This window comes from Bombus bifarius, unplaced genomic scaffold (assembly GCF_011952205.1).
Source record: "Bombus bifarius isolate JDL3187 unplaced genomic scaffold, Bbif_JDL3187 scf7180000007973, whole genome shotgun sequence".
Lineage (NCBI taxonomy): Eukaryota > Metazoa > Arthropoda > Insecta > Hymenoptera > Apidae > Bombus > Bombus bifarius.
In genome coordinates, this window is record NW_022884359.1 from 6,307,495 (window position 1) to 6,329,556 (window position 22,062).

The 22,062-nt window shown below is 35.3% G+C and overlaps 1 protein-coding gene across 2 annotated transcripts in view; it reads left to right on the forward strand.

The window, feature by feature from the left end:
- Window positions 1-22,062, forward strand: part of LOC117216797 (apolipophorins) — a 46,545-nt gene that overhangs the window by 14,110 nt on the left and 10,373 nt on the right. Inside the window, exons 2-14 of one of the 2 annotated variants that reach the window (XM_033463827.1) lie at window positions 9,284-9,316; window positions 9,692-9,876; window positions 10,310-10,492; window positions 11,419-15,954; window positions 16,165-16,671; window positions 17,031-17,217; window positions 17,595-17,811; window positions 18,244-18,560; window positions 19,000-19,194; window positions 19,272-19,498; window positions 19,777-20,272; window positions 20,525-20,709; window positions 21,157-21,377. In XM_033463827.1, coding sequence (XP_033319718.1) covers window positions 9,284-9,316; window positions 9,692-9,876; window positions 10,310-10,492; window positions 11,419-15,954; window positions 16,165-16,671; window positions 17,031-17,217; window positions 17,595-17,811; window positions 18,244-18,560; window positions 19,000-19,194; window positions 19,272-19,498; window positions 19,777-20,272; window positions 20,525-20,709; window positions 21,157-21,377 — 7,489 coding nt within the window. The remainder of the gene's footprint in view (window positions 1-9,283; window positions 9,317-9,691; window positions 9,877-10,309; window positions 10,493-11,418; window positions 15,955-16,164; window positions 16,672-17,030; window positions 17,218-17,594; window positions 17,812-18,243; window positions 18,561-18,999; window positions 19,195-19,271; window positions 19,499-19,776; window positions 20,273-20,524; window positions 20,710-21,156; window positions 21,378-22,062) is intronic. The other variant, XM_033463828.1, reaches the window with a different exon arrangement.

Below are 22,062 nucleotides of genomic sequence, written 5' to 3' on the forward strand. Positions count from 1 at the left end.
TCACACAGTTAATTACCTTAATGGAGTATTTTATCCTAGAACTTAAAAAAACTAGGTTTCATTGTATTTTATATCTTTGAATTTTTAGTTTTAAATGAGAAGTATGCTTAGACAATTTTTTCCAAACAACTTATAGACTTAGAGTATGACAAAAGGTAGGGCTTTATTGATAAAATAAATTAAGATACAGCTATTTAAGGAAAACAAAGTGAGGTGATAGGCGTGGTAGGTACTGAGAAAACACGATATCTAACAACAATATATTTAACAACAAATATTTATTAACAATATATTCTCTGTGTACACCTGGCGTAAAACTCGCGGCTACTAATTTCGGTTCGCGGTTCGCGATTACAAGTTCGAACTTGGGTCCATGCGAAAATATTCCGTAAGAATGTATCGACATCTAGTAATCATTTTGTCCGAAGGATAGGGTCTTTGTGTAGCGAGCCACGGAACAGAAACCGTTGGAAAGTTTACTGTCGAGTACCGCTACGAAAGAATAGGAAAGAATGAAATGAGAGAGGAATGTATTCTACGTTTGGAAATTTCCTTTCATAGCCTATTAGAGAGATATTTTGCAAATATCCTTGTGGAAGGCGCTAAAGAGAAACAGTAAAACGCAATAAGCAAAAACAAAGGAAATGGAAGGTTTTCGAAGCAATATCATTTGCAAGTCGCTCTGTCGATTCAACTGTTCCAGACGATGTGTCTTCATTAGCAGAATTATAGTCGTTTAAAACGAAAGTTAGATTGTAAGGCTAAGTTGTGTGCAACCTTCAGCCGTAATTTACGCCACTTATAATTCCCGGGTGATACATTGTTGGAAGCCATGGAGCTTTCACGTGCTCATCGCGTGGAAAACTACACGGCTGCACATCCGCTTATCACGGCTGCAGTGCTGCAATTATCCCAGGTCGACTACAGTTGCACGAGTCGCATCGAAAATTCATTTCTACCATCACTCGAGACGCCCTTAAACGATCCGCTGTCTTCCGTCGGATTTTCCGCGCGATTTTCCCTGTGATTCGCGCGAAAATGCCGCCGTGGGAAGAATAAAACGCGAGGGAGCTGCTTTTCCATATCTACACGTGTAATCTGAAGATAATTTATCGGAAGAAGCGAGCTAAAGTCTCGAATAATGATAATTTCTTAAAAATGATATCCACGTGAAAAAATTGTAAAAACTTCTTAAGGTATTTAGTAATAAATTTCTAAACAATTCGTGGAAAAAGTTATCTAAACTTTTAGTAACAATCTTAATCTTTAAATATTTTAAATTTTGTGTTCCTCTTGACAACACGTTGACAGTAATTGTATCGATATGCAAGTACAAGCAGTTTTGTGACAAAAGTGTGTTTTCAATGTGTTCTAGAACTCAGACACACGAAATTCAATAAGTGTACGCAGACTATCGTGACTGACTGTATTATAAAATTCCATGCTGTTTCTTCTCACGAACAAACTTCGATAAATTACACTATGTAAATTTATTTCGACACGTGATATATAACATACGAAAGTGGTCACATAAAACAACAGCTGGCATTTCCACGGGACTAAAATTTCAAGCACTGCAGAGCGCGTGACACTTGCAATTTTCATGTGCAACCCAGCGGCGATTACGCGCGCCGCGACGCTACGCCGACCGGCGAATCTCTGATAATCGGATAATGGAAGAGCAGGGAGAGAGAGAAAGAGAGAGAAAGAGACTGCGATTGCGGCCGACCGATTAATTTGCCGCCCCATTGCGAGCTCCCTGCTGTTCGTTCGAAACGAGACGGAAGCCTCGAGGTTCTTTCGAGGATCGTTTCATTTCGTTTTGAGATTGCGTCGGGGATTTGTTCGATAAAAATTGCTCGCGATTGCTGCCTTATCCTTAACGTTGAGTAGGCCATTTTACGAGATTCTTCCAGTCAACAGGAATGTCCTGCCCCCAGATTTCCGCTTTCTACATTTCCAACTCTATTTGAAGATTCGTATAAATTGTAGGTGGTTGGAACATATTAAATCGTAGGATGTGAAATTGCTAATTTAAAATAAAATCTATGTACATTGTACATACGTCGAAATACGAAGTTAGATTGTAAATTCGCAAAATCATTATCCGATTCTTTATTGCAGAAATTTCTTCTTTTATAGGAAACTGATAATCGAAGAACACAGAGAAAAGAAATGACATTGTTTGGTTTTGACATTTTCAGATGACGTTACAGAAGAGAGCGATTTTAATATTCGATGCGCCGTTTATCAAACCCATAAAACGAAAACTATGTTTTTGTCTAACTTTCGGATTAAATATATATTTTTACCGCCTTCCAAAATATCTCAAATATATTAATTGTCATCCGTGAGAACGATTAATCTCGATGGAATTGATTCTATTTTTAGTAAAAGAAATTAGTAAAAAATTGACCAATTTGATTTTGGTACGCGTAAACAAATAATTTATCTATTTCCTTCAAAATAAGTAGGAAAATAGATCGATAGAAAATATCTGTCAATCCGCGATTTCAAAATGATTTTCAGATGTTTGGGATTTTGATGGTTTCTGAATGTATCGAGACGTTTCTGTTTGAGGAACTGGAAGGTTTGATCACCCGTCAAAAATAATTCAACGATATGCGTTCGACAGAACATTACGAATGTTATATGAAAGTGTCATTCCCCTCTTCGCTGCTGTCATATAGTATCGGTTATAATGATTTAAACATGTCCGGCAAAACAAGAATTATTCTCTCGGGGGAGAAGTATATTTAATCATTTTTACAGTTTACGAGGAGCGTTGCGAAGGAATTAATGTTGTTGCACGAAAACATTTAAAAATGAAAAAGGAGAATTTTTCGATACAAGTAAAAATTCTTCTTGCATATAGACTTTAGCAAAACGTTTCCATAATTCCACTGTGTCTTGCGTTATCAATTTAACAATTTTTCAATCTCTCTCTAAAAACTTATTTCTAGTCTCTTAAAAGTATTACGTAATATTATAATCCGAAGATCTGGCAAAAATATTTCTTAACCAACATAATGGAAGAAATGTTCCCATTTTTCTTACAAGATATAAAAGAATACGGCTATTAAGAATATAAAAGGGCTATCAATTCACGAAAATATGAGAAGAGAAGAGAAATTATTAAGTCACATATATCTAAAAAAAAAACGAAACAAATTAGTTGATCCATGAAAATATGAAGGAATAAATCAAGTAATTAACCAACCAAAATATACAAGATAAAATAAATGATTAATCAGGGAAATTATAAAAAATGGGAAGGAAGGATTAAATAAATACAAATGACCCAAATTATTAATTTACGAAAATATAAAGTGGTTGAAAAAATTATTTATTCGCGTGAATATCAAAAAATGATCCAAATTATCAATCTTTATATGCTGATATATAAATGAATCAAATTATTAAGCCTCGTGAATAGACAACTGACTTTTGCGCAATTTCATGTTTTTACGAACAGAACTGAAAAAATGGAAGTCCCACAAAAATCTGTTTCATTTACTAAAAATTGTAAAGAGTATCCTACGTCGAATATTTTATATACTTTTTGTATACTCATAAATATGGAAAAAGTGAGAAATATTATTAGTCGACAAAAAATGTACGAAGAAGAAAAAGATTATTAATTCACGAAATCGTAAAACGCGAAATAAATTATTAATACGGATAAAAGAGAAGCATTAACGATGATAAAATGGTTGATCGTCTTTTTTCGTATTATAGTTCCTATCTAGATAATACTGTTGACCAGAAGGATTGTGCTTATATGAGGATCGGTATTAATTTCAATCTTCTGTGACCAACAGACTCCATTCTAGCTAAATCCAATCTGGATTCAGTAAAAGGGAGAAATAGCGAAGCACTACGTGACAGGAAACGCTCAGAGGTCCAGAGCACTCTTTATCGTAATTTATCATGACCTTTCTTACAAAAGAGTACCGACGTTACGTTATTTATTTCAGAAAAACGTTAGCAGAATACCGAAATAATCTCTTTACATTCAAAAATTGCTGTCATTATTAAAAAAACAGGAAGAAGAAGGAAAAAGTAGATTGCAGCAGAACACGTAGAGGATGTTTGCTCTTGCTTTTTACCATCTTATTATGATAAACTTGGAGATGGAAAAGTGGAATTCCTTGAAATATTTGAATCATATTCTCAGCGATCTAAAATCTTCATATTTAATTCAATCTGAGACTAACGACAAGAGAATAAAAGATTTTAGAAATCTTCTTTGACAATTCCCTAAAGAAGTTACAAATTGGTATATTGCTATATTAAACGTGCACATCAGAAAACAAAATTTCTTGAAATATTCCTATTATATTGTTAATAGTTTGAAATCTCTGAGATTTCATTCAATTGGAAATAAAAAAGGAACAACTATATTATGAACTATTATTGCTTTATAATTATTAGTTTATAATAATGTACTTATTGGAAAATAGTTCCTAAATAATTTATCTACTGCAATTTAGTATATTAGCGTTATGAATATTTCGATTTTTTTAAACTTCATGAAATTATCGGATCTAAATGGAAGCAAACATAATGACAGAAAACAAATCATTGGAATTCCATTTCACTGTGACAATTAAAAAAAAACAGGGTTTGATAATATAAAATGTCAGAAAAAATGTAAATGAAATTGTATCAATGATAACGATGCAATTAATTAAATAATTATTGTTATTCTTATTAAGGTTGAAGTATCTATTGCAATATCTCTAACGTTACTTTTGTATGTTACGACAATATCACCAGTGGTAAAAGAAAATCATTGCAATAACTTCGACGTAGTTTTTGTTCAGCTAAAACCCGAGAAAAACGCTATGTTAAGCATGCAGTTTATCGGCAGTCATTGTACTCGCAATCGTTTACCAAGTTCTATCAGAAACAAAATAACAAATGACACCATATTTTAAAATTGAAGTGTCAACGTTATAAATATATTACAGGACGTTAAGATATTTCGAAAACGCTACTTTAGATTGTGAAACTAATATTACAGAAGTCTGCACTTAATAGATAATCAATATCACGTTAATTGCCTGTTTGCGCTACAACTCTTTTATGCTTTATTTGGATTTAGTAAAAAACATGTAGCTGATTACGATACATAGAGATCACAATATAAATATTCCGGACAAGTAAACTTGTTTGGTAATTCTATTCATTTCTTTTCTTCGCGATACCCTTTTAATTTTTTCTTAGTGCCACACAGCTTTAAACAACTTAGCTGATATCGGCATAATTAATAAAAAAAAATGTTGTCGTATCACGTTCCTTTTGATCTAAGTCAAATTACAACACAGAAATCGAAAGCAATTCGAATTATAATCATAGACGTGAAAAACAGTAACGATATTATATTTGTTTCTTGCATTATTTTCGATCGAACTCTGTATTTTTCTAATGAAGACATTTCTTTTCGTGATTTTTCGTTTCAATTTCACGTTGATCGTATTTTTACAATCATTGAAACTACTTTGTTCTCGTGTGTAACGAAAAGCAGGTTGAAATGCAAAAAGCTTGAGAATCGTGATAAAGTGAAAATATCGGTAACTGTAAGAACTTCACGTTTCACGTAAGATGATTCGAGAGTTTAAAAAAGAATCAGCTGGAATATTAACGTCGATTGGATAGTGTCGTTTGTTTCTAAAAATCTCAAAGGCCATGATAAAGTCTAAATGACGGATCACTTAGCCTCTCGCAATGCACGATACACTGCCGACAAGAAGGAAAACCCTGCGGACACGATAAAAAATCTTATTGACTCGTTTTATAATCGATAACATTTTTACGCGAGACACTGATTAGCCCCCGGGGGGAAGAGCGACATATTTGTGCAAAAGAGGCCTGAACCTCGTAGTAAGGTCGCGTCGATAACACGATAATCGCTGACTTTGCTGACCCTCGATCTTGAAACGCTTATTTTTAGTCGATTGGTTCTTGATGCTGGGACGCAAAATTAGGTATATGTGTTTTATAGAAATTATCACGATCGCGAGTTTCTGTAAAACATCCAACTATATTCCAATATACTTCTTATATCCTGATAAAATACTAATACAACTTACATTTTAATATTTTTCAATAAGTTTGAGTTTAAACAACATGTACGCATATTTCCATTGGTTAGTCCATTCTTTCAAATTAATTAATACATTCGAAACACGAAGATAAATCATTGATATCGATATAAAATACAATACTTGAGCAATTATAATAATGCATTTTAAAGAACGAGAATATACCTTCTTTATAAAAATTTCGGATCTTTCCTGACGACAAGTATAGCTATCGAATGAAAAATGTTTAGGTTGAAAGTGTAAAGATGAAAAGAGGTTCAAGGTACAAGCTTTTTAAACGTTTAAACGTCAAAGGGCTTAAAAAGTGTAATAATCTAAAATTCTTGTTTAAAGGGTCACTTAAGTAAACGAAGAAGAAACGTTGTGCTAATGGAAAGGGCAAGAGATAGTAAAATATTGCTCGATAAAGAAGGCAAGAGTTATTAAAAGTTTTCCAGCGAATGAAGCCGCCGTAAGCCTCCTATGCGCGCATTTTCTACGACGTTATCTACTTTCTACATTATTATCCGCTGGAAATCTACATGGTGGATAAAAATGGGATAAAGTAGCTCGGTGATAGAAGCTTCTTAAACACGAGACTTTTCATAAACATTCGCCGTGCATATTTTTTATATCGTTTGCCTAGCTATCTTCTGCATGCATCGCTGAATTTTAACGAGTCTTATAGAACAAAAAATTCGTTACTTTAATATTTTATAGAGTGGCCGAGTTTTCCCAAACGAATTTTACTTCTACATTCAAATGATGATGAAAGATGTTATCGAATTTTTGCTTAATATAATATTCTATTCATTTTTCTATAGAAGTTAATGGATTATTTCGTTCCGATAAATAAAATTTCTAATATTTCGCTTATTGTACAAATCATTTATTCTAAATTTTAATTAAGATTAAGCTCAATCTTTGCCATTAGAATTAAGTAGAGTCAATTATTTTACAAAATTTTATGCGAAACTTTAATTAAGATATATAAATCTTAATTTTTACCATTGGAACTAATTAAAATTAATATCGTAACATCCAGTTTTTATTTTCAATTAATCTTAAATTAAATAATCTTAATTCAGATTTCGGACAGAAATAAGACAAGAAAAATATGCGGCATTTAAGAAATTTAATTTATCAAATGGCAACGAATAATGGAAATACAAACGATCATATAATTATATATTTGTATTTCCATTATTATATTCGATTATATTATATATACGAATTAATTATATAAACGAATATATAATTATCAACGGAAGATCTTTCAAACGATACCAACAAAATAATTATTCGTCAAATTATCGATTCGTCGATATCTCTATAAATTATTTATTCGTTGATAATTTCTTGATACACAAAGGTGTAACAGACGAATGCTTGTGACTGATAAATAATTTAAACGACGTTAAAACAAAATGATGAAGGACTCTGAAGGTAATAACTTTATAGGAAAAAAATAATTAATAATCCTAAATAATCTAAAGATCCCTAAATAAGTTTTTATCACAGTAATAATTTGTGAAGCAACTCAAATCACTGTTTCAACTTTATTACATGAACATACTATGTCAACAACATTATTCTACTCCAATCTATGATCCAAACTATCGAACTACCCCGAGTGAATTGGAAATTTCATCGGGATATCGCTTCGCTGACAAGCCGAAATATTCGGTAGAACTGTCGAACAGACTCTGAATTTCGAGCGCGTGACTACCACTGGACCGAAGGTGAAGCGTATTTTCTTTTTCGTTTCTCGCCGACCAATTTATCAGAACCAACTCGAAACGAGTCTAGATTTCGCGTCACGTGCCGAAATCCTTCAGCAACGCAGAAGTTTCACTGCGTGTGCCACGGCAAGAAGAACAAAATGGTTCTCGAGGGAGTCTAGTGGCTATACAACGAAAGTCGATTAAATACGACGGACGAATTAATTTCGACTAAGTTGCGAGTAATATTAGACCAGCCTAATGGAGACAATGTTTCATCGTTTCTATTATTGCAATAACGTACTGACGAATGGACTGCGAGTTTTTATGTAATTTCATATTTTCCTAAACGTAGCTAAGAAAATAGAATTTATGTCTATAGATATTTGTTCCACTCGCTAAATATTATAACGAATGATTTTTCTTAATTATTTTATGTATTTTTTATATTATATGCATTCTCTACATTTTTATAATCTTACATTTTGTATAAGTAAATAAATATCCATGCAAAATAGCGATGAACAAGAACATTCATACTTTTAGCGTAGAATATGATCTTTCGTTAAACTCTTTTGCAAAAGCACGAGCTTCAGTGGTTGAAAATAGCTGTGGTATCAACTTTAGCCCTTAAAACAGTCATATAGAATTTGAGCCTATTTGAACCACGACGTGGCTTTGAGAAATGGAGAACGATAATTTGTTGAAGATGGATAATGAAAAACGACAGGACCTATGAAACGATCAAAGATATTATTGTGGATTACGATACGATTAGTATCGTTGTTATGCTATTACATTGGGTGATTGGGTATGATTTAGTTATTATGCTGTTACACATTATTATGCACTGGCTGGTCCGTGTTTATGCGACGTCAAAACAAATCTCGATGTGACCAACTATTGGCCCCTTAATGACAAATTCAAGTGGGCGTTTTAAGCACCGGCCCGACTTATTCAATGCAACTCTCCCTCTTTGCTGCTCTATTGAGCGTTATAAATCGTTACCAAAATTGACTGACAACGTCCAGCGATGGAATAAGTTAGGGCAATTAAAATTAATGCCGACAATAGGACCGTGGTTGAACACTGAAGATTAAGATCTTTTGTTACTTTGTTGCGATTCTGAGATTCTTTAATTGATGTCTGCGAAGATTTTATTGTAGCAGTGAATTCTGATCGTTTTCGATAACAATAGACGATGACGAGCAGAATGTTTATGCATTCATCAATGGAAAATCTAAATATGCAAAGATATACAGAGCATATTTAATATACAGGGATATACAAAATATTCAAAGTAAAATACTGTTTATATAATAATACTTAAAGAAGGAAACAAATCTTCATTTAGGTTACATTTTGTTAGTTTCGTTTAGAAAAATTTGAATTTGTATAAACATTCATAGTCTAATGATAATAAGATCTATCGTTAGTACAATCTTTTTAATGTACTCTTTATTTCTATTGTTGCAGCTAAATCAGGATGCACAGTCGGTTGCCGTGGAAGTAAGTATTTGATCTTAAACATTTTTTATCCCTTTGCCTTATAACGTACAATCAAAATCTACGATATATTTATATCATTTTATCATTTGATAATTACAATTCAACAAATACAGACTTTGTGTGTGATGATGCTCAGTTTCAACTCTAACTGCAACTTTAACTTTTCGAAATGATTATATTACATACAATTATTTTGCATATATTTCGATATTTTGATTTCGAGATTTAATTTGCATTCGATGTTACAATATGTTACAACATTCGATGTTACAACGTGAAAAATCTTCCAAAAGATCGTAAACGGGCAGACGGTTAATTCGAAAAGCCACGACACTCGTAGTTTGTTTAACAACGCTTCTTTGTCTTTTTAAATAGTGCACCCAAAAAAGGCGTATCAGGAAGGGCATACGTACGTATACAACTTAGAGGGTACATCGGTGACGTCTGTCACTGGCGCGCAAGGAGATGCAACTCTTAAACTGGCAGCCACCGTAGAATTGTCTGTGAAACCGGATTGTGTGCATCAACTGCGGTTGAAGAACGTCCAAATCAACGGAGCGGTACTATTTTAACTTTCTTTTTTCTCTATTTCTGCATTCTAATCTGACGTCAATTTTTCCATACATATAAATAAGGTGATACCAATAGCTACCTTCTTATCGATTTCGATGCCTTAACATAAACATAGTTTCGTGTATCACACTTTGTAGACGCTTGATGCATTTTTGAAATTTGAAGATGATAGAATGCACAGAGTACATGTAATATACAAAAATATGATACACCTATCAGCAGAATATTCATTATAATTTTTAATAAGTAATATGAATCCCTATTTAATTTCTTCTTTTTTACTTGCTCTACTTATTTTTTTACTTCTTTACCTACTCTATCTGCAAAGTCATAAATTTTCAATGATATCCGCAATCCATATATAACATACAAAATAGATATGTACTTACATTTGCTGACGATGTGAAATACATTTTTCAGCCACCGTCGACACCAGACGTTGAACAATTTCCGATTCAATTCAATTACCACGATGGCCATATTGACACTCAGCTCTGCACCGACTCAGCTGACTCCCAAGCATCTCTTAATATCAAGAGAGCAGCTGTTTCCATGTTTCAATCGGCTGTTATGCAGGATAACGGTGTAACCACGCGTCACGAGGTTCGTGAAACCTGAAATAATATTATTCAACATGATTCATAGCTAATTTCCTTTCTCAACAATAACCTTATATAACCTTTAGAAATTTAGCGAATTTTCTAATATAAACTTAATTTTATAGGAACAAAAATATTAATCACAGGTCCAAAGTACTATACTTTATATAAAATATTTTTATTTGCTAATGTTCAGTTATAATCAAATGGCCGACTACAATTTAGAATAAAAGACATAAATAGTCTTCATTGTTTACACTATGGGATATGTAATAAAAGTGGATATCTCAAAAATCTAGAATCTAATCAAAATCCTTTGTATTTGCTTATAACAATGATGAAATTAATATAATAAATTTCAAACTGCAATAACTTTGAAACTAATATATTCTTTAACGCTTAAGATTTTTAGAATTTTAGAGTTTTCCTGTAGTGAATTGAAGAATGTATCGACTGCATTCAAAAGCATAGAATACAATTTAAATAAAAGCTGCAGTTTCATTTTATACATACATCAATGCACAAAAATACACAAGATTAATACGGCTAAATGCATCATCTCGATCTATTTAATTTTCCAAAAATATTGCTAAAATATTCTTTTCTATCTATAACTGTTTTAAAGATATCGCTAGTTCTAGTTATATGAAACACTTAGTATGTACATGAAAGATGAGTCTTTCGTCAATGTTTAGTGCATACTCGCCTACGGCAATAGAGAGAAGAAAGTATAAATTTGATATGTGAAGATTAGCAATTTCTATAGTATATATTTTTTATGCTGAGAGTAGTTATTCGTTGTTCTTATCGAATATAACCTCAGTTTGTAAAATGATATATTTTTGCGCATCATCTATCTTCTAAACTTCCTTTCGTCGGCCACTGTACATAAACCAAACATTATCATAATCACGTCAATCATCTTTTCAGACTGACGTGATGGGAACCTGTCCAACAGAGTTTAACTTCCGCAAGGAAGGTGACTCTCTGATCGTGAATAAGAATAGAAATCTTGCTATGTGTGCATTCCGGGAGAACCTGGACCAGGCACTCGTATCTGGCAGCATGGACACAGCGGCTGGTTGGAAATCCTCTCCAGTCCTCGGTTCGCAACAATCGATCGAGCAACGTTTCAAACGCGGTATTTTAACCAAGGCTGTATCCAAAGAAGTGTACAACCTCGTTCCATTCAGCCATGGAAGTGCCGGTGCCAAGACTATTGTAGAAACTACATTAACATTAAAGAACGAAAAGAGTGACAATCCCACCGCAGAAGTATCCCAGCCAAAGTCTATCATATTCGAAGCTCCACACCCAGTATTGAAATCCTCTCCGGAAGCCATTAACAATGCGTTGAAAGCTGCCAAAACTGAAGTAGCCTCACGGCGTACCGTGAGACCAGAAGCAGCTGCGAAATTCGCTGATCTTGTGAAGGTTCTCAGGTTAAGCAACAAGAATGACATCCTTTCTGTGTATCGGAAGGTTCGTTCCGACAAAAATGATCAGAAGCTATTACTGGATGCTCTGTTCCAAACTGGAAGCGGTGAAGCAGCTGAAGTTGGAGTAGAACTAATGAAGAGCAAAGATCTCTCAACTGTCCAGACTCTTCTCTTCTATGCCAGTCTAACTATCATTCGCCATGTTCATCTGCCATCAGTGTCAGCCATAACGACTCTTCTGGACCAGCCTAACCTACCCCGACTTGGCTACCTTGGAGTTGGTCAAGTAATCGGCAAGTACTGCCAAGTACACTCCTGTGACAATGTGCCAGAAGTGAAGCAGGCGGTGCACAAGATTCGTGAGAAAGTAGGTAACGGCAAAACCAAGACCAGGGAACAGGAGAACATCGTCGTCTCTGCTCTTAAAGCTCTAGGTAACACTCAGTTCCTTGATGACGCTACCTTGCAGAAATTGGCCAATATCGGTGCTGATAAGAACGTACGAAATCGTGTACGAGTCGCTGCTATTGAAGCTTTGCCAACCAGGTGCACGATGAAATGGAAGAATATCCTGTTTAAGGTGCTAGCTGATCGAGAGGAAGACAGTGAAATTAGGATCAAGTCTTATTTGTCTATGGTCGCCTGTCCTTGTCCACACACAGCCAGTCTTCTGAAAGAGGTGCTGGATAAGGAGACTGTCAATCAGGTAGGATCTTTCATCCAAAGTCACTTGAGAAACCTGAGAGCCTCGACAGATCCTAGCAAACTGAATGCCAAGAATCACCTTGGACTGATCAAGCCTCGAACAAAATTCCCGGAAGACTTCAGGAAATTCTCCTTCAACAACGAATTATCTTATAAGATGGACTCGCTTGGTATCGGTTCTACCCTTGAGAACAATGTTATATACAGTCAAAATAGTTTTGTGCCACGTTCCACAAACTTAAACATGACCATGGAGCTCTTCGGACGCAACTTCAATTTTCTTGAATTGAATACACGTGTGGAGAATTTAGACAGAGTGATTGAGCACTACTTTGGACCCAAAGGAAAAGTCTGGGAGGTCTTGGACGACTTGAACACTGAAAGTACCAGTACCGCTACCTCGCTTGGTAAATATATTAAGGAACGGTATGAGAAAATTAGACCTAAACGTGATGTGAAACAGGCAGAATTGGATAAATTCGCGAAGAATGTGCACTTGAGAAACAACGAGGTCGATCAGGAATTAGATGTAGACTTATCTGCCAAATTGTTTGGTGTCGAACTCGCGCACTTGAGCTATCAAGGTGATACCCACAAGCTGAATCCTAAAGCCATCATCGACAAAATCTTCGACAGCCTCGAGAAAGGCTTCGGCGTTGTCAAAGACTTAGACTACGACTTTGAGAACTGTCTCCAGTTTCTCGACAGTGATTTAGTGTATCCCACCGGTTTGGGAAGCGCATTAAGTCTTGGTCTGACTGGAACAAGCGCACTTCGTTTGAAGACTGGTGGAAAACTAGATCTCAAAGCTATTTTGAATGATCCGAAGAACGCCGAATTTAAACTCCTTACCGAAGCAAGTGTTTCTGTCAACATCGTCGGAAATATGCTCGTAAAAGCACCTGGAGCCGAATCTGGAATGAAGATCGTTACCACTCTTCATTCAGCTACCAGCAATGAATTGATTGCCTCCGTATTAGACGGGCACGGCATTGATATCCACTATAGCATTCCTGAGAAGACGCAGGAGATCATCAACGTGGAGAGCGAGGTCCTTCTCTCCTCTGGAGCCAAAGGAAGTGAATATGTAGCTCCTAAATTCGCAAAGGGCAAGGAACACTCCGGTTGCTTCGAACAACTAGCCAGTATTCTTGGTATAACCATCTGCGGAAAAGTATCATATCCTTATCAAGATCTAGGTACCGTTATCCAAAAGCCTCTATTCCCCCTAAGCGGACCAGCCAAATTTGCAATCACCTTGAATAATCCACAAATCAACAAATATCACTTCAAACTTGACCTCAATATCAAAGACGAGAAGAAACGTTCCTTCGAACTTTTGCTGGACAATGAAAGTAGCGGGTCTAACAAGCGTCTAGCGTTGATCCTCGAAACAGGTGTCGAACCTAACAGGTACATCAAAGCAGCTTTGGACACGCCTATTAAGAAAGCTTCCGTGGAAGCTGTACTTAAGAATACTCCAAAGGAACGTACTGTGAGTGTCACTATTCTTCACGATCAGGTAGAGTACTACGGTGTTATAGGGGTAATAGCTAGTGGAAGCAAATACAAGCCTGTATTGGAGTACAAGGTACCCGAGCATGTCGTAAAACTTGCTGGCCCAGGGAAGCTGACACCATACAAATACAATCTGGAAGGCACGATAGATGTTTCTGATTACGAAGGTGGTCAAAAGTACGTGTTCGAAAAGGTAGCTTTCGTTATTGGTGGCGCAAAAGTAATTGTTGTTGATGGTAATCTCGCATGGACACCTACCAGCATTAACGTGGACACGGTTATCAGTCAAGAATCAAACAGGAACATAGTATTCAAATTGGATGGCAAGAAAAACAACGACGACTACAAGCTCTCAGTTTCTGCCATTCCAAACGATCCGAACAGTGCATTCAACCTGAACTGGGAGTTCAACAGAGAACCGAATGAAATGGGACAAAAACTCGTGTTCATTTACGGACCTGATCCAAAGTCTGAAACCAATCGCTTGTCCTTAACACAGAAAGTTGTTTACAAATTAGATCCCAAGGATCTCCTTTGGTCTGTATACAGCGAGCTCACGTACCCGGTGATCAATCTCAAATTGAAGTACGATGGAAAGCTAACCCGCAAATCGGTCAATACTGACATCGAAGTGAAATATAAGTTGTTCAAGTACGGGACCGAATTATCTGCCAAGAGAGACACGGAGAAACCTGGTGACTATGAAGTTGAACTGGAAGTTGAATTTATGGAAAACAGCATCGAAGTGAAAGGCAAGCGCATCATTCTGGATGGACACAAGAGCCAATTCACCAATTCTCTCGAAATGAAACCAGGTGGCAAATACAGCGCCGATGGGATGGTGATCCATGATATTGGCAAGAACAACGTGAACCTACAACTGGATGGCCACTTAAATCTGAATGGAGTGAAGGTGAAAGTTGACACTGGTCTGGAGGCTAATCCTCAACTTCTTAACTCTGTCATCGAAATGAAAGTCGATGGTGCGACCTACATCAACTTCCAATTGAAGACCAAACATAGTCCAAATCCAAGTGGTACACTGAGTGTTAACTTGAAGAACTATTTAACAGCTAATGGTCATTACTCTTATAAAGGTGGTCAAGGAGACGCAAACCTGAACGTGGATATTCCTAAGATCAACCGAAAAATCAAGGCTACCGGTACTTTAACTGTTTCTGGATCTCAACATGTAGGCAATCTCGAGCTTTTGTACGATGCTGAGAAGGATCCTAGCAAACGTCTCAAAGTTTCTACTGTATCTGATATCACAAAGACGTCCGTAGACACGAAGAACGTGATAGAGTTCTTGAAATACAAGTTGGAAGCTAACGCCAAAGGTCAGTTGCAAGGCACCCTACAGGATGGCCAGTTACAACTAGAAGCTGACGTTACTTTACCCAATGGTCGACACCTCGTGTACAAAGGAAAACGTAACAGCGCGAAGAAGGAGAACAAATATGATATACGCGTGTCGAGTGAATTGGCAGATTACGAACAAAAGGGTGGACCATCGAGGAAATTCATTTACGATACTAACATACAAGATCTTGATCTGGTGGCGATAACGTTCAAAGGCAACGCTAACTTGAAGTACATCAATAAGGACGGAAAGGATGTGCGATTAACATGGAGTGGAAAGAACGTGGAACAAGCGGATAAGGGAAAGCTGAGAGAATTGAGCATAAACTTGGACGGAGCGAATATTCCGAAGAAGCTACAAGTTCAGCTTGGCTGCGTTCATGATGCCAATACTGGAACGTACAACGTCGAGTCGTCTGTCGGAGATGATTTCTCGTTGGCGGTAAGAAATTTCCTGAATTTTTTTCCAATTCTAAAGGCTATTTTGAACAAATTTGAAAGCTAAATGTGCGAGTTCTTTCAAATTAAAAGAATTAATAAAGCTACCCATCTAGGGCACTTAATAAGAGTACTAAATAACATTAAAAATCAGAAAATCAACAAAATTGTAGTTATCAATAATATTAATTGAGATTAATTTCCAATTTTATAGAGCAAGGTAAATCTAAGACACGGAAACAATGTCGATAAACCATACAGAGCGGATTGTGATCTGGAAATGAAATTGCCTAGCGAAAAGCTCCAAAACCTGAAGCTCGAGCTGTCCTCAAGTATGTTGGACTCTGATGAGGCGGATATCATGAAAGCTACAGACAACATAAAGCTAACATACAACAACGATCACAAGATCGAATTAAATTCAGAAATCGAGCTGAAAGGATTAAATAAGGACATGGAAGGTCCCAGCGAAGGTCAAGGAAGACTTACTTTGGACATTGTGAATCTCCCTCGTATACAATTATCGAGCAACTATAAGTACAATCCAACGCCAGAGAAGAAGACAGCTATGGTGAATTTAGATGGCCAGTTTGGAGAGAAGGCAATTTCGTTTAGATCTGATAACGAATACCTTCCTACAGTCGCTATCGTCAACATCAAGGCTAAAGCCAACTTACTCCATGAGAAATTGCGCAACGTTGATTTGCAACTCGCTTACAAGGTATTTTACGATTTAAGTATTTTTATTTTGGCTTTGATTCTTTAACCTTCTCGTAATCCTCGGATCGTTATATGTTATATGAAATATGAAAGGAATATTTCTCAGGATGGGATAAAATATATGAGAAATATATGTGTAAAAGACGTAAATAAAAAATTATGTTGTGCTATTCACAATTTCTAATATAGTGGACTAGAAAATAAGAAAGAATTACTTGGTCACACAAAACAGGCCTCAAAATGAAAAAAATCTGACTAAAGTTTGGAAAACAATGCTAATATAGAAAACTCGACAAAATTTGATAAATTTACTAGCAGGATACTTGTTCATCTAATTTCTTATTTCGTGTGATTTTACAGAGACTGAAAGAAGAAAACAAGCTAACAATCGACAGTAAAGCAGTTGCTGACGGTAACAAATATACTCTGAATGGTGAAATGCAGTATTTGGACACGAGCAGTCTGTTCCATGTAACATCTGCATGTCCGAATGGAAAAACCGAGATATTCTCCAAATTCCAAAAGCTAAATGAGAAGGAATACAAAGGTGACTCGAGCATCGATATATCAATAGTATTCTTCTAGAAAGATCACTGCAATTTTGTTTTACAACTTCTCACTCCACTGTTTATAGCATTTAGTATTGTACTTTTGTTAGAACAGTTAACTAATAAGATTTGCTGAAGAACTGGTTAACAATTACAAGAATGTATTCAATACTTTTAATTTAAATCTAAAATGGAGGAAAGATAATATTATTAGACTGTGATATATGTATAAAGTGAGCAATTTCAATTTTCCACGTCTTTTTTCTTTCTGATAAATATTTTTATCTTTTCGTAGATCATTTTATATGTTGTTTTAAAATTGAGAATTTTTGTTTGAATTAATTACAAATGGCCAAATTTTTGTATCATGTCACAGGTGAATGGATAGTGGACACTCCTAAAGGATTCGCGAAGGCTGATGCGCATGTGGATCTCGAAAGCATCGACAATTTCGTGATTAACGCGAACTTTGATAGCGACAAAATCAAACACCGCAAGATCCATGCTGAAATCGCCAACAAACCAACACCAAAGAACGGCAAGCTCATCACCATGGCTGTGACCAGCGATGGCAAGAACATCGTAACTGGAAGGTATTTCCCTCAAATTTTTTTTATGATCTTTATGAATAGACTGTGGATATTTAAGCAAATTTATATTTTTCCGAACGTAATTAACGAAATGAAACGTAATGAAATAGATACTTATTCCGCGTATTACATATAATTACGTGTGTTTTAATTCCTATATTTTCTCATTCGTTTTCCATATTTTTATAAATGGAATTAAAAGATGTAAAAATAAATCTACTCTATGCTTTTCTACATTGCACATATAGAATACATATGGAATTTTATTTTTACATATATAAATGTGTCTGTATTTTAGACATCGGTGAAATACAATTCCCTAAAAATTGGCCATTTTATATATGTATCCTAAAATTTTTCATAAATGCATAAGAAGAAAATCCGCAGTTTATTTATCAATTTAATACAATGTACCCAATCAGGATGTAAATATAGGTACATGTTGTATTATATATCCAGCACAAACTACAAGCGTCGCGATGAGGATGGAAAGATCGTGGTGGAGGGCAATGGAAGCATGAAGGTCGGCGATGATACAAGGAGCTCCTCCTTTAAATATACTCGTCAACAATTGAGTCAAGAAAAAGATGGAGAAGTTGGCGTGGCAATAGTGTTGAACGTGAATTTCGAGCCATCTGCCATCGTGGGTGAACTAAAACTATCGAACAAAGAGCTGCACGTGTTCAATAGCTACTGCGAGCAGAACAAGGACTGCGCTCAGTTCAAACTTCAATCGATTATGAACGTAGAACGTGAGTAATGTTTCCATAGCCTTAAACGTCGTTTAGATTAGGCAGGTTACTTGACTTCAGATCGTATCGATTCAACTTCAAGTTTAGGTTCGTATCAACAGGTCGAATTATCCGATTTAGAATCGGAGTTCGAGTTCAAGCAACCAAATTGGAATGACTATTGCAGTGAGAAAAAGAATTCTCAAAATTGTTAGAAAACAAGTTAAAAGAAATACTCAACTTAGGTCAATCTTAGATTTCGTTGAAAAAGTTAGTGGCAAAAAATCCTGTAAAAAATCAATTCAAAATGTCTAGAATAATTTCATGATTTATTTTTATTTATTTTAACTATTAATCTAATAATACTTATTGCAATTACTAATTTAGATAAAATCGTATCAGAATCGTATAAGAATTTTCAATGAGATTTTCAATGAAACTTCGAATGCTTTATTTTCAGAGAAAAAATTACTAAAACATCAAGTAACGGTAGAAGTCGATCTGAAGAAGTTCAACGTACCTGTAGAATTCGGTCTGAAGACCAGGACGGAGTTGAAAAACCCGATATTCGACCACAAAACGAATCTCTATCTCCATTCTTCAAAGGACAAGACCGAATACACTTATCAATTATACATTCATCCTAAAGAAGCTGGTAAAAACGAGGAATAATTATTGAAATAATTTCAAACGTTAATGGAACTAATACATTAATAATATTTATGATTGCAGCTTCCATTGTATCTTTGCCTTCCCGTGAAGTAGCTGCCATTTTCACATACGATCTACCTAAGACCAAACAGACCGCGTCATACAAGGTCGACGCGTCTCTTTATCTGGACAGAAAGAACAAACCATCTGATAAGACCAGTTTGTCTGTCAATGGAGACATTAATATCGACAAGAACAGCATGTCCCTTAATGGGGAAACAAAATTCTCGTATCCAACGCAGTCCAAGGTAAAATTAATATGATACATAATGACGAACAGTCACATTTCATTTGTATCTGTATAACTTCGATTCGAAACGCAACATCCTTTATAGAAAATCCAGAATAATCTTTCAAAATGTACACGATGATTCGTACTGTGAATGAAAAATTTTCAATGGAAAATTTAAATTAACTCGCGACCCAGTTACACTTTATCTAAAAATAAAAAAAGGGAAAAGTAAAAATTTCGTAGTGAAAAATGTACAATACAAATGTCGAATATTTTGTGTATTCTCATTTGCAGGACATGGTAGTGAAAGGAAATGTGCACTGTAACAAGGAGCAACAACTATTGAACGCTAATTTGGACATAGACGTGTTCGCCAAGAAAAGTCAGAAGATCACGATTGCGGTGAATGTGCAAAACCAAGAACTTCCAGAAGGCAGAAACCTGACCAGTTCGGTCGAAGTGAATAGCCGTGGCCAGCAATTGAAGCTCGATCTGAAATCTCATTTGACAATATCTACCAAACAAATAGGATTCGGCAATTTCTTCACCTACAATGACGTGAAACAGAAACCAAAAACTTTGGGTGCTCTTTTCTCTGCTGATACAACCCATGTTTATCTGTTTGTCACTTTACCTGACAAAGAACTGATCAAGGATGACTGGAAGCTGGATATCTCCAAGAACAAGCAAAAAATATACAGAGAACTGTCTCTTTTGGGCGAGGCTCCTCGCGTTATGAGTTACGAGGCCAATAACTTGAACCCATTCAAGTTTGAAGCATACTTCAAAGGTAAGCTTGATATTTTGACACGAACAGTGCCTGACCCGATAGCTACCTCGCTCGAGTTACTTCGAACCGTAACTTAAAGTACGCGAGGCAAGCAAACCAGTCAGGATGCCCTGCAGTTGCATACACGTTTTCAAGCCGTTTCAGATTTACAGAACGCAAAATTATCGAACTCATAAAAATTTGTCAAAAAATTTATGTCGACGTTCGAAAGTTCATCTCAATGTGTGTTCATTTTGAATGCATTAATTTCAGGTAACCCTAAGGTCAAATTTAGCGTCAACGGACAAGTTGTTCTTGGTCAATTGGCGGAGATCCATGGGAATGCTATCATAAATGGGGCGAAGAAGGAGCTATTCCACGGTTTGGTTCATTTGGACGAGAAACAATTCCTGAAACCCGATTTTGGTTTCAACAAAGAAAATGTTGCCGAGTTAGTGGTAAGTAAACTTGATTGTCCAGCGATAAATTGAGTTAGGGCAATTTACTAGAGTTCGATAATGACGATAGGGATCTTTATTATATTATTGTGATTCTGCGATTCTTTGATCAAGTAATGTTTGCGTTCTTCGTAAGAGCGAATTGTTGTCTCTACAGAGATAAATGACAAGTAAACACCACTGATGTTTATGCATTTAAATATGAAGAAATGCGCAAAATGCGTATAACATACAAAAATATAGAAAATATCCTAAGAAAAGACACTAGCTATTAAATTTGATGGATAAAACAAATCGCTGCTTACGTGTTTCATTTCTCTTTAGAAATAAGAATTTCCATTAACATCCATAGTCTGATCATCATTAAATTGTTAATACGATCGATCACACATCGTAAAATTAATATGTATAAATGTTCGCTATCTACGTTGATTTGACTTTTTACAGGAAATTAATAAAAATAAGATTCTCGAGCTTGTGAAGAAATTAAAAGACGTCGACGACTACGCATTGAACCAAGTGAAAGCAGAAGGCACAGACTTCATCGAACATCTGAAGAAGGCGCAACCAAATATGAAGCCACTTTTAGATTATTATCAAACAGAACTGAACAAAATAAAGGACGAACTCAATGCTGACGAGAGCATCAAAGAAATCCAGGCTACCTTGTGAGTATTCTTACGAGATTCTATTTCCTATAGTGACATTTAACATGAGCCAAAGGATATTGCGCATAAAACAGACACTTAATCGTATTCTGTACTAACTTGTGATGATACAGAAACTATTGGAAAAATATAATTTAAATATATTTTAAATATAGTTAAATATAGTTTAGATTACGTGAAGTCATTTAAACAGTATCACGGTAATCGTTATCAAATAATTTTTCCCTTTTTTTAAACTTACCGATGTTCTTTAATAAATGTGTAATATATGTAGAGAAAAGTTAGTTTAGACTATTTTGAATGAGATATCTTGTATATTGAAATTGATAACAGTGAAACTTTCATTAGGTGGACAAAATTATTTACTAGTAAAAATATATATAAAACAAATTGAAATGATACTATTGTGTTTGTCTAGTCCATACCAAGCGAAGTATTTGTTTATTTAGAAAACATTATAAACTATGTATTATATAGTATTATATTACCTACTATGTAATATATACTACAATAGTCACCAAACAGTGCTAGTATACTCTATGAATAAAATTAAGAAAAGAGTAAAGTTAAGAAAAGAGTACACTAAGCATAGACTCATAAATGCTTAAATATAAAAAATTATAATAAAAATACGAATATAACAACGGATTGGTTTTTGGTTTTGGTTAAAACATAAAGGTGAATC